This window comes from Schistocerca serialis, chromosome 9 (genome assembly GCF_023864345.2).
Source record: "Schistocerca serialis cubense isolate TAMUIC-IGC-003099 chromosome 9, iqSchSeri2.2, whole genome shotgun sequence".
Lineage (NCBI taxonomy): Eukaryota > Metazoa > Arthropoda > Insecta > Orthoptera > Acrididae > Schistocerca > Schistocerca serialis.
The window spans coordinates 208,739,909-208,759,833 of record NC_064646.1 but is presented as its reverse complement, the minus strand read 5'-3'; the positions used below and the strand labels follow the sequence as shown (position 1 = coordinate 208,759,833).

Below are 19,925 nucleotides of genomic sequence, written 5' to 3'. Positions count from 1 at the left end.
TCTCTTTTATGTATATGAAAGTGAAGATCTTTCTGCTGCTCTAATAAATCGTTGTTTTATCCGCAGAAGGTGAAAACCTAGCACACTAACTGGCTGTATATCTTCTTTCTTTCAACTTTCTAAACTTTTCCTAACAAATATTTTCCAGTGTAACTCTCTACCAACACTGTGTTACCGATTGTTTCGAGAATACACCAAGACAGAATAATTCTGTGCACATATATCAACCCAAAAATTTCTTAGATCAGTTTCACTTTAATTACCATTTTCGGTGATTGAAGATGTGTGATTAGCGCTCCTGAGGGTAAAAATAACGAAGGTGACGTCATCCCGAAGATAAAGTCGTCCAAGGTTGTACCCAACCCTTCCATTGCAATTCTGGAGTAAATGTCACCATAACACAGTACCATTTTATTTGGAGCCATTTTTACCGAGAGCTGCATATCTCTGACTGTCAGTGTAGTTAGCTTGGAGAGACATTTGTACAAATGGATCAAACATCGATGTAGTCACATTTATTCTACATGCTGACTATTAGAACATATAAAAGACACAACAGAAATTTTACGAATCTCACTTATGCTATAGATTTCGCCTAGGCCTTACTTCAGCATTAGACTTTAATGTGAAAATTAGTTACATCATATTTAGAACAATTTTCAGAGAAGAATGATTAATTTATCATTGTGAAAGTAGCTAAACGCAATGCAGTCTCAGGCAACGTATTTTTTCCAGTGAATAAAAGGAATAAATGATGTCTAATGCACCAAATACCCTCAATACTCTGAAGTACTTAAGAAAGAAAAGTGATTGTAATCCCAAACAGTGATTAAATTAAAATATGATTTGTAAATTTGCATAATCTTATCTAGGAGGTTGAATTTCTGAGTCGATAATCAGACTGTTCTACTTAGGTGTAAGATTGACAATTTTACACATTCGGATTATTCAGTTTAAAGCCTACAATAAATAAAAGATGAATTATCGCACTGAATGGTAGCACTCAAAATCAAAGTACAATTGTCGTTACTCTTGTACTACGCGGATTTTAATATCTAGCTATTCGCAGCCACGTATAGCTGTAGTTCAGTCTGGTTAAATGGAAGTAAGTGGAAAGGGAACACGTTTCTAATGTGTATGGGAATTGAACGTACGTTCTCCTTCTCCACCTTTTCTCTCTCCATATCCCCCTCCCCTTCTCTTTGTCCACTTCCTCTTCCTTACCCCTCTCTCTCTTAAAATTACATCTCTTCCTATGCTCATCTCCTCCTGCCCTTCTCTCTCCATCTCCTCCTGCCAACCCCTCTCTCCACTCTTTCTGTCCATCGCCTCCTCTTCTCTTTCCCTGTCCATCTGCCCCTACCCTTCTCACTCCATCTCCTCTTGCCGCTTTCTCTACCCGTCTCTCTCTGTCTATCTCCACCTCCACTATCCTCATCTTCTCCTCGCCCTGTCGCTCAATCTCCTTCTGTCCCCTGTCTCTATCCATCTCCTATTTCCCAATGAATATTGCATATACGAGTTATATGTGGCACTCTAGAAGGTAGTATAGAAACACACATGTATTCGAAAGCAACATTGTGTCCCAATTTCAAAGCTGTCAGTGAATAGGAGGTTTAAGACTTTCAACCGACGAGCACTTACATTATTGTTTATGTAGTTATACAGGGTGTTACAAAAAGGTACGGCCAAACTTCCAGGAAACATTCCTCTCAAACAAAGAAAGAAAATATATTATGTGGACATGTGTCCGGAAATGCTTACTTTCCATGTTAGAGCTCATTTTATTACTTCTCTTCAAATCACATCAATCATGGAATGGAAACACACAGCAACAGAACGTACCAGCGTGACTTCAAACACTTTGTTACAGGAAATGTTCAAAGTGTCCTCCGCTAGCGAGGATACATGCACCCACCCTCCGTCGCATGGAATCTCTGATGCGCTGATGCAGCGCTGGAGAATGGCGTATTGTATCACAGCCGTACACAATACGAGTACGAAGAGTCTCGACATTTGGTACCGGGGTTGTGTAGACAAGAGCTTTCAAACGCCCCCATAAATGAAAGACAAGAGGGCTGAGGTCAGGAGAGCGTGGAGGCCATGGAATTGGTCCACCTCTACCAATCCATTGGTCACCGAATCTGCTGTTGAGAACTGTAAGAACACTTCGACTGAAATGTGCAGGAGCTCCATCGTGCATGAACCACATGTTGTGTCGTACTTGTAAAGGCACATGTTCTAGCAACACAGGTGGAATATCCCGTATGAAATCATGATAACGTGCGCCACTGAGCGTAAGTGGAAGAACATGGGGCCCAATCAAGACATCACCAACAATGCCTGCCCAAACGTTCACAGAAAATCTGTGTTGATGACGTGATTGCACAATTGCGTGCGGATTCTCGTCAGCCCACACATTTTGACTGTGAAAATTTACAATTTGATCACGTTGGAATGAAGCCTCATCCGTAAAGAGAACATTTGCACTGAAATGAGGATTGACACATTGTTGGATGAACCATTCGCAGAAGTGTACCCGTGGAGGCCAATCAGCCGCTGATAGTGCCTGCACACGCTGTACATGGTACGGAAACAACTGGTTCTCCCATAGCACTCTCCATACAGTGACGTGGTCAACGTTACCTTGTACAGCAGCAACTTCTCTGACGCTGACATTAGCGTTATCGTCAACTGCACGAAGAATTGCCTCGTTCACTGCAGGTGTCTTCGTCGTTGTAGGTCTTCCCCAGTCGCGAGTCATAGGCTGGAATGTTCCGTGCTCCCTAAGACGCCAACCAATTGCTTCGAACGTCTTCCTGTCGGGACACCTTAGTTCTGGAAATCTGTCTCGATACAAACGTACCGCGCCACGGCTATTGCCCCGTGCTAATCCATACATCAAATGGGCATCTGCCAACTCCGCATTTGTAAACATTGCACAGACTGCAAAACCACGTTCGTGATGAACACTAACCTGTTGATGCTACGTACTGATGTGCTTGATACTAGTACTGTAGTGCAATGAGTCGGTTGTCAACACAAGCACCGAAGTCAACATTACCTTCCATCAATTGGGCCATCTGGCGGTGAATCGAGGAAGTACAGTACATACTGACGAAACTAAAATGAGCACTAACATGGAAATAAAGCGTTTCCGGACACATGTCCACATAACATCTTTTCTTTATTTGTGTGTGAGGAATGTTTCCTGAAAGTTTGGCCGTACCTTTTTGTAACACCCTGTATGTTATTATTTATATAGATATATAGCAACGTCTCCATTCCAAAATGAGATTTTCACTCTGCAGCGGAGTGTGCGCTGATATGAAACTTCCTGGCAGATTAAACTGTGTGCCGGACCGAGACTCGTACTCGGAACCTTTGCATTTCGCGGGCAAGTGCTCTACCAACTGAGCTACCCAAGCATGACTCACGCCCCGTCCTTACAGCTTTCTGCCAGTACCTCGTCTCCTACCTTCCAAACTTTGCAAAAAATGGTTCAAATGGCTCTGAGCACTATGGGACTCAACTGCTGTGGTCATAAGTCCCCTAGAACTTAGAACTACTTAAACCTAACTAACCTAAGGACAGCACACAACACCCAGCCATCACGAGACAGAGAAAATCCCTGACCCCGCCGGGAATCGAACCCGGGAACCCGGGCGTGGGAAGCGAGAACGCCACCGCACGACCACGAGATGCGGGCCCAAACTTTGCAGAAGCTCTCCTGCGAACCTTACTTTCAGGAGTGCTAGTTCTGCAAGGTTCGCAGGAGAGCTTCTGTAATGTTTGGAAGGTAGGAGACGAGGTACAGGCAGAAGCAAAGCTGTGAGGACGGGGTGTTAGTCGTGCTTGGGTAGCTCAGTTGGTAGAGCAATTGCCCGCGAAAGGCAAAGGTCACAAGTTCGAGTCTCGGTCCGGCAAACAGTTTTAATCTGCCAGGAAATTTCAAGTATCAACTTCTCCATTGATTGCTTTGAAATTTTGACAGGAAGTGGCACTGTAACCCTCGTGTGTTAATGTGTGCCTACTAAAGTACCACATTGTTTATATCGATATACTCAGCTTGGGACTGGGTGTTGTGTTGTCCTCATCATCATCTATACGCAAATCGTCCAGTGTGCCATCAATTGGAAAGACTTGCAACTCGACGGCCGAACTTTCCCAGGGGGGGACTACCGGTCGTCAATGCCGTACGATGTATTCATTTTGTACACATACAGTGTATATTTTTATGTATATAGTATATATTTATACACTATACGGCGCTCCAGTACGTACATACATACATGCGCGTATTGCAATACAAACCCCTCTGTCCGTGGCCACAAAAACTCCATCCTCCGTAAAGACACCTGCCGCGTTCACTTCCGAGAACCGGCTGCCCCCATCTCAGTCCATTTAGTTATGCTTCGGTCCCTCGCCAGCGCTGACCCAGAGTTTCAGGTGACCAGCAGCGGCATCATCGGACGCTTTGTTCACTAGATGCACCAAGCTCCATGTTGCGCATGCGAATGTCCAGTCTCGGCCATCTCATCTCGACTATTTGTGTCTTATATTCCAAGACATACTGGCGCCCAGCATACTGTACAATTTATTGCACGTATCCAATTTGGATCTCCAAATCGCAAGCATTCGATCCAGGTGACAGAACCCTGTGGAGAGGAGTTTAGCAGTCGGGCCATGTTAAGATAGGTGCAATCAACTGATAAACGTCTCAAATCTTCCCAACAAACATCCTAAAACAGCTCTGACATACCAGAAGTTCAGAAGACACCGTAGAGTTTGTAACTAGCCTCGAGCAAAAGGTTTCTCGCTTTCCCCGGAACCAGTGATGCAAGGATAGCCGCTTCTTGAGAGGGCACCGACTGGTGACATTGTAGTGATGTCATTAGGTATTAACAGGTAGCTCAAAGCTTTTTAGAATAGTGAGAAAGGAATGAAGACTGCTGTTTTTTATTTACCTTTGGTCTCTTTTTGCAGGGATACTCTGTTAAGGGAACAATTAATCCATTGGTGGACCATTATAACTGTAAACAGCATTCGTTGCCAAGATTCTTGGTGGGTATAATGGTACATTCAGTTCTTTACTGACAACGGAGAAAATGGCTTCATTTCTGGACTTGGCGCTGAACGCTTTGGTAGTCCGCGAGCTGCACTCTCAACTGGATCAGCAGACTCCTTTAGCAAACTGGGGACCTATATTCGACTCATTGGTAGAGTGATTCTCGCATCGTACTTGATGACAGATAGCCACGGTGTCGCCGTCCCGCACATATCGCACCAACCAAAGTGGTGAGCATAATAAGGAGCTGCTGCGTGTTAGGACTTCCATGAGCTAAATGCACAGGTCCTTGATTACATCGCTCTCTCTCGTTCGTCAGTGCATTCTCATTTGCATGGGTCTTCTTTTGCTTTCCGCACATACAATCACCGCCATAGATGTTGTAGACAGGTCGACATATTTCACAAAGTCTGATACTTATGTGACTCCCAGATGTGTACCGTATAGCACTCCCACCAAATCACATTGCCAACTGATAGTCCACTTTTCTGATTCTCGTATGCCATGTTCTGGGCTTGTACATCTCTCAATTCAATGAATTATTTAGATGACAGTCCATTCTAATGCTTTTAGCAGTAATGCAAAGAGTTCACTTAAATCATGTCCTTGATTCGTGTAAATTTGGCTTCCCTCATTACATCAGATAAAATGCTAGGGCCACGATCTTCCATAGCATTAGTCAATTCGTTGCTTATGTCTATTCTAGCCTTGGTTCTCAAGGGTGTGTCTGCATCACGATTTGTTCTAGCTCAGTTAAATTCACTTATACACACTCAAAAATTGGCATGGTTAACGGATGAAAGATAAACATTAATCTGTATAGATTTCTTTGTGGCAATAACATAGTTACTGGTCGTAAGTTCGTATGTAAGACTTTTTCTGTTACTATAAGTGTGTGACAGGGAAGTGTAAATTACTGTATCGAGGAGAAGACTACGAATTAGTAAAGAGTCCTTAAGACATACGATTGTCGTTTCCTAAATCCTTTCCCATCTTTTTATAATGACTTGTTTCTGGGTAGGTCATCACGTTTTAATAAACAATGTTTCCTAATCTTACGAGGATTTGATGTGATCGACGTTGAGCTCTTGTCACATGTTTTGGAATATTTTTCAGCAGCAAGTCGCTTGGCTCTTTCAGTCTTCTGGGAGACTTCGTGGTTTTTACTAGTGCTGCGGGTAGTCATTCCTAGCTTAACATCCCTTCGAGGAAGTGAAAAGAAACCAACGAACAATGTGTTTAACTGCGTATGAAGAAAGTTATTTGATGGAGCCATCACAAGTGGTCCTGTCAGACTCCGCCGAAGCAGGAGAATGGTGGTACGGACACAATGGAAGCACTGATTCACGGAAAACATCCATTTTTAATCTAGGGTGTAGCCTTAGAGGAATGGCATTCCTTCAAATTGTGGCTTTGGTGTCAGTTATGGGATATACTGTGATATCGTGAAGAAGAACACTTACATAAGTTGCCTGAAATAACGCCATGCATGCGATGACAACGCTCATGACGAACTGCGTCATTGCAATGGGGCTCATGGTGTCCTGGAGGTACGCGACGAACCTAGAATAACAAAGTGTTTTAAACAACACCATAAAACGAAATGTACTATAGCAAGTTTCATGTAGTCATCAAACATGCACTCGAGAACATTAATAGAACCAGAAATTCGTACGGTAATTTCATTTTCTGAGATTACGCAGTGTAGAAGCCAGACAGGCACTGGGTAAATTTGAAAGAATTAACCTTATGTTAGAATGCTATTTCTCTGATAAACAAAACTTCGTGATTTTTTAATTTGATTAGGTATTGGGTCAGCTTAACTTTGAATGACACAATCTTCAACGCCTTTATGTTCAAGATAAAGTATGCAGATATTAATTTTTTTGGCGGGTTTTATGTCCTGCTATATTACAATTTTGTCACACATTTCTGACTTTTGCGCTAGGTTGTTTGTATAAAATACCCTCAATGCATTTGTGGTTAAATAAGTAAAATAAGTTTCAACTGCTGAACTACATTATTTCATCTTCTTTCACAAAATATTTTGAAACTGGAAAACTGTGTAGCAAACGTTATGAATTAGCGAAATTGGTCTGTATGTCTACTAGAGATTAAATGTTTATAGCAACAGAATGAGATTCGGTGCCCAACACTGGAATTTGGTGGAACGACCATGAGCTGCCCCAACAACCTACATCTACATCTACATTTATACTCCGCAAGCCACCCAACGGTGTGTGGCGGAGGGCACTTTACGTGCCACTGTCAATACCTCCCTTTCCTGTTCCAGTCGCGTATGGTTCGCGGGAAGAACTACTGTCTGAAAGCCTCCGTGCGCGCTCTAATCTCTCTAATTTTACATTCGTGATCTCCTAGGGAGGTATAAGTAGGGGGAAGCAATATATTCGATACCTCATCCAGAAACGCACCCTCTCGAAACCTGGCGAGCAATCTACACCGCGATGCAGAGCGCCTCTCTTGCAGAGTCTGCCACTTGAGTTTATTAAACATCTCCGTAACGCTATCACGGTTACCAAATAACCCTGTGACGAAACGCGCCGCTCTTCTTTGGGTCTTCTCTATCTCCTCCGTCAAACCGATCTGGTACGGATCCCACACTGATGAGCAATACTCAAGTACAGGTCGAACGAGTGTTTTGTAAGCCACCTCCTTTGTTGATGGACTACATTTTCTAAGCACTCTCCCAATGAATCTCAACCTGGTACCCGCCTTACCAACAATTAATTTTATATGATCATCCCACTTCAAATCGTTCCGCGCGCATACTCCCAGATATTTTACAGAAGTAACTGCTACCAGTGTTTGTTCCGCTATCATATAATCATACAATAAAGGATCCTTCTTTCTATGTATTCGCAATACATTAATTTGTCTATGTTAAGGGACAGTTGCCACTCCCTGCACCAAGTGCCTATCCGCTGCAGATCTTCCTGCATTTCGCTACAATTTTCTAATGCTGCAACTTCTCTGTATACTACAGCATCATCCGCGAAAAGCCGCATGGAACTTCCGACACTATCTACTAGGTCATTTATATATATTGTGAACAGCAATGGTCCCATAACACTCCCCTGTGGCACGCCAGAGGTTACTTTAATGTCTGTAGACGTCTCTCCATTGATAACAGCATGCTGTGTTCTGTTTGCTAAAAACTGTTCAATCCAGCCACACAGCTGGTCTGATATTCCGTAGGCTCTTACTTTGTTTATCAGGCGACAGTGCGGAACTGTATCGAACGCCTTCCGGAAGTCAAGAAAAATAGCATCTACCTGGGAGCCTGTATCTAATATTTTCTGGGTCTCATGAACAAATAAAGCGAGTTGGGTCTCACACGATCGCTGTTTCCGGAATCCATGTTGATTCCTACATAGTAGATTCTGGGTTTCCAAAAACAACATGATACTCGAGCAAAAAACATGTTCTAAGATTCTACAACAGATCGACGTCAGAGATATAGGTCTATAGTTTTGCGCATCTGCTCGACGACCCTTCTTGAAGACTGGGACTACCTGTGCTCTTTTCCAATCATTTGGAACCCTCCGTTCCTCTAGAGACTTGCGGTACACGGCTGTTAGAAGGGGGGCAAGTTCTTTCGCGTACTCTGTGTAGAATCGATTTGGTATCCCGTCAGGTCCAGTGGACTTTCCTCTATTGAGTGATTCCAGTTGCTTTTCTATTCCTTGGACACTTATTTCGATGTCAGCCATTTTTTCGTTTGTGCGAGGATTTAGAGAAGGAACTGCAGTGCGGTCTTCCTCTGTGAAACAGCTTTGGGCAAAGGTGTTTAGTATTTCAGCTTTACGCGTGTCATCCTCTGTTTCAATGCCATCATCATCCCGGAGTGTCTGGATAGGCTGTTTCGAGCCACTTACTGATTTAACGTAAGACCAGAACTTCCTAGGAGTTTCTGTCAAGTCGGTACATAGAACTTTACTTTCGAATTCACTGAACGCCTCACGCATAGCCCTCCTTACGCTAACTTTGACATTGTTTAGCTTCTGTTTGTCTGAGAGGTTTTGGCTGCGTTTAAACTTGGAGTGAAGCTCTCTTTGCTTTCGCAGTAGTTTCCTAACTTTGTTGTTGTACCACGGTGGGTTTTTCCCGTCCCTCACAGTTTTACTCGGCACGTACCTGTCTAAAACGCATTTTACGATTGCCTTGAACTTTTTCCATAAACACTCAACATTGTCAGTGTCGGAACAGAAATTTTCGTTTTGATCTGTTAGGTAGTTTGAAATCTGCCTTCTATTACTCTTGCTAAACAGATAAACCTTCCTCCCTTTTTTTATATTCCTATTAACTTCCACATTCAGGGATGCTGCAACGGCCTTATGATCACTGATTCCCTGTTCTGTACATACAGAGTCGAAAAGTTCGGGTCTGTTTGTTATCAGTAGGTCCAAGATGTTATCTCCACGAGTCGGTTCTCTGTTTAATTGCTCGAGGTAATTTTCGGATAGTGCACTCAGTATAATGTCACTCGATGCTCTGTCCCTACCACCCGTCCTAAACATCTGAGTGTCCCAGTCTATATCTGGTAAATTGAAATCTCCACCTAAGACTATAACATGCTGAGAAAATTTATGTGAAATGTATTCCAAATTTTCTCTCAGTTGTTCTGCCACTAATGCTGCTGAGTCGGGAGGTCAGTAAAAGGAGCCAATTATTAACCTAGCTCGGTTGTTGAGTGTAACCTCCACCCATAATAATTCACAGGAACTATCCACTTCTACTTCACTACAGGATAAACTACTACTAACAGCGACGAACACTCCACCACCGGTTGCATGCAGTCTATCCTTTCTAAACACCATCTGTACCTTTGTAAAAATTTCGGCAGAATTTATCTCTGGCTTCAGCCAGCTTTCTGTACCTATAACGATTTCAGCTTTGGTGCTTTCTATCAGCGCTTGAAGTTCTGGTACTTTACCAACGCAGCTTCGACAGTTGACAATTACAATACCGATTGCTGCTTGGTCCCCGCATGTCCTGACTTTGCCCCGCACCCGTTGAGGCTGTTGCCCTTTCTGTGCTTGCCCAAGGCCATCTAACCTAAAGAACCGCCCAGCCCACGCCACACAACCCCTGCTACCCGTGTAGCCGCTTGTTGGGTGTAGTGGACTCCTGACCTATCCAGCGGAACCCGAAACCCCACCACCCTATGGCGCAAGTCGAGGAATCTGCAGCCCACACGGTCGAAGAACCGTCTCAGCCTCTGATTCAGATCCTCCACTCGGCTCTGTACCAAAGGTCCGCAGTCAGTCCTGTCGACGATGCTGCAGATGGTGAGCTCTGCTTTCATCCCGATAGCGAGACTGGCAGTCTTCACCAAAACAGATAGCCGCCGGAAGCCAGAGAGGATTTCCTCCGATCCATAGCGCCGACATGAGCGACCACCTGCAGATGGGTGCACCCTGTACCCTTCAAGGCATCCGGAAGGACCCTTTCCACATCTGGAATGACTGCCCCCGGTATGCACACGGAGTGCACATTGGTTTTCTTCCCCTCTCTAGCTGCCATTTCCCTAAGGGGCCCCATTACGCGCCTGACGTTGGAGCTCCCAACTACCAGTAAGCCCACCCTCTGCGACCGCCCGGATCTTGCAGACTGAGGGGCAACCTCTGGAACAGGACAAGCAGCCATGTCAGGCCGAAGATCAGTATCAGCCTGAGACAGAGCCTGAAACCGGTTCGTCAGACAAACTGGAGAGGCCTTCCGTTCAGCCCTCCGGAATGTCTTTTGCCCCCTGCCACACCTTGAGACGACCTCCCACTCTACCACAGGTGAGGGATCAGCCTCCATGCGGGCAGTATCCCGGGCAACCACAGTCGTAGTCCGATCGGGGGATGCGTGAGACGAGCTGGCCGTCCCCGACAAACCCCCATCCGGACCCCCACAGTGATGCCCATTGGCAACAGCCTTAAGCTATGTGACCGAAGCCAACACTGCCTGAAGCTGGGAGCGAAGGGATGCCAACTCAGCCTGCATCCGAACACAGCAGTTGCAGTCCCTATCCAAGCTAAAAACTGTTTTGCAAAGAACGTCTGAACTAATCTACAGAGAGCGCAAACAAATCGACAAAATTTAAACGGTTATTAGAATACAAGATTGCCTAGTAAATGCAGTAATACTGCTACTTGCGCACTGCTGACACTGCTCGGCGGCGGAAGGAGACTACGCGAATTTACACTATTCAGGTACTAAAACGCGATGCTACAACTCTCAAATACTATAATAAGCCCGAAATTTATGAATTAAACAATGCAAGTACCAAAAACACGCAAAGAAGTTAGGGATTAAACTACGTAACAAATGAGTGAGCTAGGAGTATACGACTTGCTGCTGCAGCTGCTTATCCAGCGGCGGTAGGGAGCACACTTTCCAAATCGTAGCATATTCAGGAAAGCACAGAATGCAATGCTTTGTGTCCGATTTGACTGCTGTGGGTACAACACGTTATTGCTATTTTTACTCTTAGATGATGACTGTAAACCCGTAACCGGAAATATATTTAAATAAATCAAAATACGGCCAAGATTCTGAAATCGTCAACTTGTTCTTAATTTAAATCTTAGGATCGAGAGACCACATAGTCAACAAACTCATGTGGTTGGTTGTGGATGAGCGCCAAGCGTAAGCAGCTGGCAAATTGTACAATGGATGACATATGAGGTACATGGACAGGTCCGGGATAAAACAAGAAACAATTCGAGGAAAGCATGAGGTCAAACAGAGCGCTCATATATCAACTTTCACTCAATTTCTCTAATTTTACACTATCGCACAGTGTTCTGGAAAAATGAACACTGAAATGTTTCGTATGAGCTCTGGTCTGTCATTATTTTACAACAACGATAATTTCTCCCTATGAAGTTGGGTGTCAACAAAATAATTTCACAGTCGGAGGAGAAAGTTGGAGATCTCACCGCACCGAAAACCGCCTTTGCTACCTGATTCAAGCATCATGTCCGTAACAGTCTCTCCCTTGTTTTGCCACAGTACAATACTCGGTGTCCTTCTTCAAGTTTTGTCAGTGTATTCCGTCAGTAGAATCTGGTAAGGGTCCCATACCGCAAAGCAGCATTCTAGCAGATGACGAATGATCATAGTGTAGGCAGTTTCTTTAGAGCCATCGCGATCCACAGAGCTGGGGTCGCATTGTATGGGGAAGGTCACGCATCGAGTGTGAGCGAGAGCTCGGGTCTACGCCCAAAGGCGTCATTGGTGCAGTGTTATAAGCAATAACGTTTATTTCGCACGTAGCGTTTGCAGAGATACAACGCATCTTCAGGGCTGCAGCTGGCAGCCAGGCATAAGGTCGTATCCTGAAGACTGGCTCACACCTCTACAGCGAGACGTGACGTAGCCCCGCAAGTCAGAGAACCACAGCCACGAGTCGTTCGGCAGCAGTTGGAGAGATGAGAAGGCGTCGCCTATCCAGACGCTCTACGGCACAGTGCCCGCCTCCCATATCAACACACTCGAATACAGCTCGTTGGGCACTTAGATGAGTGTCGCCCACTGTGCTTCAGGATACCAGTTGTTTTGAAGACAAGGCTCTAATCATCCACCATGGATCCCGTAACATTGCAGACTCGGAAAGGGGGCTGCGTGAATGTGCCTCGTCTGATAATTGTGAAGGCGACAAGTTTAAGGTGACCCACGATGAACTTCAATAGAAAGAAGCTAGCTGCCCATCAGGATTCTCTTCATTCACAATGCTACAGTAGACCGCAACGGCAGATCATGGCTGTAGCACGCATCAGTTTTGCCGCATCCCGGTGTGGAATTCAGAAAATAGATTGCAGACTGACCATCACCGGCCAGCCTCTTTTGGTTTCACTGAAACTTAACCCGCGGTCGCTCGTGTATATTTTTGTCACGTTAACTTTCGTGTTAGAGTTTTTCTGACAATGAGACCATGCACCTTTTTTATCTCTTTGTGTCAAAGACACGTTTATGCAATAAACCATTTCTTTATTATCGCCAAAGCATTAAAAATTGGTATAAACATGGTATGGCATATGCAAATTGCTAAACTTAAACATGCAAAGAATTCAGAAAATTTTTTATTACAATTACAACACCTGTGTGGACAGCAGTTCGTAATTTTTATAGCAAGTGGTGAATTAGGCTAACCACACTCCTTTTTACTCGTCAGATTCAGATATTGCTTCTTGTTACATACACTCCTGGTAAATAAGAACACTAGATGCTGTATGTTCATTATAGATAGGGCTGGAACAATGATGGCAGCGATGCTGTGTGAAACTGATTTCCCTTTTAGGGCAGTAGTGACGTCTTGTTTTATCTGTTGATTCATTTTGTTCTTTAGCTGTCGGTAGTTTGCAAATGGGTACAACAACTTTTATATCATCCTTCAAGCAAAGTGATATCCTCGGAATCGACATGCGTTTGATCATGTGGGCTTTTGTAAGCATCATACCTAATTCTGTGATGAATCTTCTCCGCGGAATTAAGTCATTTGTGTTTACCTTATATATTATTTGAGCATTTAATGTTCTGATGTTCAACAAGCTGAAAAACAATGTAAGAGGCCAGCGGTTGCTTATTGTTGAAATAGAATATTCTGATTTCAAACGGTCGACAACATATACACCTTTTGTGAGATCGTAAAATGTAATGACTTCAGGTTTGTTCGCTACACCACTGTCAGCGTCTATAGCATCGTCGCTGTGGATGGTGGATAAAATTGGAGCATTCCTTTTCTGTTTCCCTTTTGGGATGTATGAGGAAATCAAGCAGCTGTTGGATGGTTTGTCTTCAAATGCGAATATGCTGCTGTTTAGTTGCCTGCGCTTTACGTCCAGAAGTTCCGGTGGAATTTCTCTTTTGTTCTTCCGTAGAGTACCTACTACTGTGATTCGATGATTGCCGTACATTTTGTAATCCAATGGCATAGATGTATAATAATTGTCCATCGTCACGTTTCTGCCTGTTTTGTCAATCGGTCTAATCAATCGTAACACCACATTGTCTTCATTACTGGGTACTTGATATGGCCCAGTAGGCTGTTTGCCCTCATATACTTCCATATTTAGCGTATAAAACGTTCTGGCATCACGGAGCGCATATACCTTCATGCTATATTTTGCAGGCTTGTCTGATATATACTGCCTGAATTTGCAACGTCCACGGAATGGTTCTAACATCTCGTCTATCGTTGTCAATGCACCGGTACTATCGCTCTTCTTGCAAACATCCACAAATTCGTCAAATATTTCTGTAATAGGTGCCAGATTATCTGTTTCCTTTCTCTGAGCTCTCGTAGATTTGTCATAAAATCGTATAGCTTCGAGAAGTGTGTGGAATCTTTTTTTGTTCATCGATGCAATAAATAAATGCGGAGCAGTCCAACCAGTGGCCCATAGCTCGTCAGTATTGAGATGCTGTGCCTTTCTCACTCCGGCGAGATATAATTCATCAAAGAAAGCAAATAACTCTTCACAATCTGTTAGTGGGCAGTCTCGAGATGCTGCCTTGTGTTAAGTTCTTGGTTTCTTTATTCTACAAAGCGACCAATTACATTATGTGGAAAAAATAATTTCCAGAATTCCAAAACTGTTTTCGAATTTTTTGCTACACCCTTCACACCTGGAAGCTGTGTTACAATACTCTGACGGGAAGTTTTTGCTGGCGGAGCGTGTTGCTTCAACCATTCTGTTATTCCATCCTTACCAAGTAAGATTTCACGATCTGTATATTGAGAAATAGCTGTAGCACAAGTATCAGATTCGATGTCTGACTGAGCTGTTGCGGTATTGATCTCTTCATGCTCAGAGGGTGCGTACGTATCTGATGACAAACCCTAGATGTAAATATCCTCGTCTAGTGGTTCATCTAGCCACATCAATATCTGATCCGCTGACATGACTTCTTCCCTGAAAAGTTTTATATATTTTCGTTTCCTACAGAGAATGTCATGTGCTCTGTACAAACAATAGCTTCATTCAATTCGTAAAACCCAATAAGAATACTTACTTTTCTTATAAAAGATGTAACATACGCTGAACACTTTCAGGAGGAAACAAACGAACACAGCCGCATGTTCCAACAACAAGAAACAGACTAAAAGTGAAGCAAGGCGGTATTCCACGGAAGTAGAAGTAATTGTTACATAAAGACTCACGAGTTAGAAGAAATCTAACACTGCGCACCACTCAAATAATGGCACAATTAGGAAGTTATTGTTGAAATTTTGTGGTATAGTCACAGATTAATTGAAGCACGGGATATGAAAGAAAGCATGTCTCGATCGTCAGTTCATTAGCTTTGAAATGTGCTGGAACATTTAACTAAAATCTTAAATGATAGATATGTTCTAAAAACAGCGATCGCGGGTTAACAGACCATCATTAGCTCTGTTTCTTCCACAATGGACAGAATGCCAGCATGATTGAATGTTCCTTTGTGCTCCGAAAGTATCGTTATTTAAAGGGCCTAGCGCACCCCTGTGACGAGGTGGCTCTGGGTGTATGAATACAGTACGGTCAGCCCTCCTTGCCTCGCTGTGGTAGTTCAGTGATTATTATGGGTCACTGAGCATCTTTGATGCTATGGACACTGTGATGATCAATAGCTCAGGAGGCAGTACAGTTGAAGAGAAATGGACATCTCTAAAGAGGTCTGTCACAGAAGATGGAAAGAAGAAACAATGAATAACAGACGAAATACTTGAGCTGATCGAAGAAACAAGAAAAAACGAAAATATGCAGGGAAATTCAGGAATACAAAAATAAAAGTCACATAAAAAGTAAATCGACAGACATTTCAGGAAAGATAAGGCACAATGGTTGTATGAAAAGTGTGAAGACATCGAAAAAAAAAAAAAATGGTTGCCGGAAGGATGGAGTCAGCACACAGGACAGTCAAAACAGTCTTCGGTAGAATTAGAAGCAAGTGTGGCAACATCAGGATTTCAGTGGGATTTCCACCCTTAAATGCAGAGGAGAGGACTTCATAGAAGAAACAGAAGCCGACGGGGAAGAGTTAGGCGGAACAGATTAGAAGCAGAAGACACAAGATTATATAAGGCAGAGGGGATTGTTAACATGCCATCGGAATTTCCAAAATCGTTGAGGTAAGTGGTAACAAAACGACTGTTCACATTTGTGTGTAGAACGTAGGAGTCTGCCGACATAACAATTGACTTTCGGAAAAATATCATCCACACAATTCTGAAGACTGCAAAGTGGACAAGTGCAAGAATTATCGCACAATAAGCTTAACAGATCATAGGTCCAAGTTGAGGAAAAGAATAATACACAGAAAAATGGAAAAGAAAACTGAGGATGTGTTAGATGACGATCATTTTGGCGTTAGGAAAGGTAAAGTACCAGAGAGGCAGTTCTGACGTGCGGTTGATAATGGAACCAAGACTGAAGAAAAATCAAGACACGTTCATTGGATTTGTCGACCTGGAAAAAGCGTTCGTCACTGTAAAATGACGCAAAATTTTCGAAATTTGAGAAACATAGGGGCAAGCTACAGGGAAAGGCGGGCGATATACAGTATATTTAAGAACCAAGAGGGAAAATTAAGACTGGAAGACCAAGAACAAAGTAGTTGGATAATGGAAATGCCGTGTGGCTAGGGCCTCCCGTCGGGTAGACTGTTTGCCTGGGGCAAGTGTTTCGAGTTGACGTCACTTCGGTGACTTGCCTGTCGATGGGGATGAAATGATGATGATAAGGACAGCACAACACCCAGTTCCTGAGTGGAGAAAATCTCCGACCCAGCCGGGAATCGAACCCGGGCTGTCAGATATGACATTCCGTCCCACTGACCACTCAGCTACGAGGGGTAGACAGCTGTCAGATTAAAAAGGGTGTAATACAGGGATGCAGTCTTTCGGTCCTACTGTTCAATAGGTACATCGAAGAAGCAATGAGGGATTGAAGGAGAGGTTCAAGAGTAGGATTACAATTCAGGGTCAGAGTATTTCAATGATAAGGTTTATAGAGGGCATTTCTATCCTCAGGGAAAAGAAAGAAGAATTGCGGGATGCGTTTAACTGAGTGAACGGTCTAATGAGTACAGACTATGGATTGAGAGTAAATCGAAGAAAGATCATGGTAATGAGAAGTAGCTGAAATGGAAACAGCGAGAAACTTAACATTACAACCGGGGATCACGAAGTAGAGGAAGTTAAGGAATTCTGCTACCTAGTTGGGTAAATAACCTTTGACGGACGGAACAAGGAGTACATAAAATTGAGACTAACACTGGCGAAGAAGGCATTCCTGGCCAAGTGAAGTCTGCTGGTATCCAAAATGGGTCTTAACGAGAGGATGAAATTTCTAGTAGTGTTCGATTCGAGCAAAGCGTTATTCCTGACATGGTCTGTGGAAAAACAAGAGCAGAAGAGAATTGAAGCCTTTGAGCTGAGGTACTACAGAAGAATGTCGAAAATCAGATGGACTGATATGGTAAGGAGTGAGGAGGTTCTCCGAAGAATCGGGGAGGAATGGAGCATCTGGAAAACACTGAAAAGAAGAAGGCAATATGTGTCTTTGTTTGGCTTTGCAGTGGCTTTCCGGTGCTGAAGTTTCGGAGTGCTACTTCTCACAACCGTGTTGTGTAGCGCTGCGACATTTGCTCTCCGGCTGTCCTCTCGCTGGGGTCGTCTAGCAATGCTCGATTCATGTCCTGACGTGCGTTACGTCGGCTGTACTTCATGCTGACATTCTGGTTGGCACACCGGAACAGAGACAGCCTCCTCTCTCGTGAGCTCGCCTGGTAACACTTTAAAAGATTTAAACATTTGCGATAAAGTTATTCTGCTGCGCAATATTCTTCCCTTGTTTAAAAAAAATTGTCCTTAATTTTTCCTTTGATTATCCTCTGCAAAGATCACTTAGATCTACTTACATAATAGTACATCATGCCTATTGCACCAACATTTTTGCTCGTGAGAGATGGCTCATATTAATTTTGTCTTTGTTTCACAGTACTGTACCATTGTTCTTACGTTTCAGTTAGCTAAGCCCTTCACACAGTCATTGGCATTTTCCTTATTTTCGTGTTTCCGAGTTACCATAGTGCTACAGTTATCTTAGTCTATATTTGCTATATGATATTTCAGCGCCTGTATTGTTCAGAATTGCGATACGACGTTCCTTCAGACATGCATGCTCGTGCGAATGATAAGGCACTGCGCCGACTACAGCTGTTATGAACTACTTAAAATGATTCGTGGTGGAAAATATGGACAATCATTATCTGTAGAATGGATGACGATATCGAAAAGAAAATATGTCCCGGATCGGGATTCAATCCGAATATCCCGCTTATCGCGAGCGGTCGCCTTACCATTAGTCTATCTGAACACGCTCCACGATCAGATCCAAACCTCCATATGTCATCAATCATGCTTCTACGACCTGTACTCATACATGCATTATGTGTAGTCCTGTACCGGCCGGGGGAGGCATTTTAATTAAAAGTAGTTTGTCTGGTGTCAGCGAATATATTCAATATTCCGAGGATGAGATTTTCACTCTGCAGCGGAGTGTGCGCTGATATCAATCTTCCTGGCCGATTAAAACTGTGTGCCGGACCGAGACTCGAACTCGGGACCTTTGCCTTTCGCAGGCAAGTGTTCTACCGTCTGAGCTACCCAAGCACGACTGACGCCCCGTCCCGTCGAGGACGGGGCTCCTAAATCACTTTTTTCTGTTATACCTCTTCCAAATTTCAACCGAGAAACAAACTTCAATCAGTCTTTATATACGCTAAGCCACACATGGATTGCAGTGGTTTTGGAATGCTGTCTTTAGATATCTTAAAACATACTGCTTTACACCCTCTGATTCTTGCAAAATATTATTCCTTGGCCACCAAAGAGTGACGGCATCTTTTTGCACTTTCCCCCACATTAATAAAACACATTACACTTCATCTACTATTTCCAAAGCTTCGTATATACACTATGAAGCTACAAGATATGTGTAACACCGGAACAGTGTTGAGAAAGCTCAGCAACTACTGTTATCGGGCTAATATACAATGATCATCCGGAACATTATGACCGATCCAGGCGATAGCAGGGTCACCTGACGAAGAATGACTGCTAGTCAGACACACGTACAGTGCATGTACAGCCAGGTAGCGCGCTGTCCATGTGCAGAATGGGGAAAGAGAGGGATCTATCTCAGTTGGTCGAGGGCAAATTTTGATGGCCAGGAGGCTTGGCATCAGCGTTTCATAAACTACACGACTTGTCACGTGTTCAAGGAGTGCTGACGTGAGGTCTTAAACACATGGCCAAACCAAGGAGAAACCACATTCTGACATCTTGGGGTTGGGTGGCCAAACCTTGTTACAGATATCAGATGTCGTAGTCTGTGCAGACTGGTAAAACAGGACCGGCGGCGAACTGTGGCAGAACTAATATCAGACTTAAAGCCAGATGGTTCAGATGGCTTTAAGCAATATGGAACTTAACATCTGAGGAAATCAGTCCCCTAGACTTAGAGCTACTTACACCTAAGTAACCTGAGGATATCACACACATCTAGGCCCGAGGCAGGATTCGAACCTGCGACCGTAGCAGCAACGCGGTTCCGGACCTCAGCGCTTAGAAACGATCGGTCACAGCGGCCAGATCAGACTTTAATGCTGGGCAGAGTAGAAGTGTGTTTCACCAGATAGTGCTCTGAACATTCCTGACGATGTGTCTCCTCAGTTGATGACCCACGCGTGTATCAATGTGAACACTATGTCATTGGCAAGTACGACTGAAATTTGCACATGACCATCAGCACTAGAACTTGGCAGAATGGGATGGATCGAATCCATGGCTGCCAGGGAA

The 19,925-nt window shown here is 43.8% G+C and overlaps 1 protein-coding gene across 1 annotated transcript in view; it reads right to left on the bottom strand.

The window, feature by feature from the left end:
• LOC126418988 (odorant receptor 43a-like) overlaps positions 1-19,925 on the bottom strand; it is a 48,134-nt gene that overhangs the window by 11,657 nt on the left and 16,552 nt on the right. Inside the window, exon 2 of the mRNA XM_050086034.1 lies at positions 6,532-6,631. Coding sequence (XP_049941991.1) covers positions 6,532-6,631 — 100 coding nt within the window. The remainder of the gene's footprint in view (positions 1-6,531; positions 6,632-19,925) is intronic.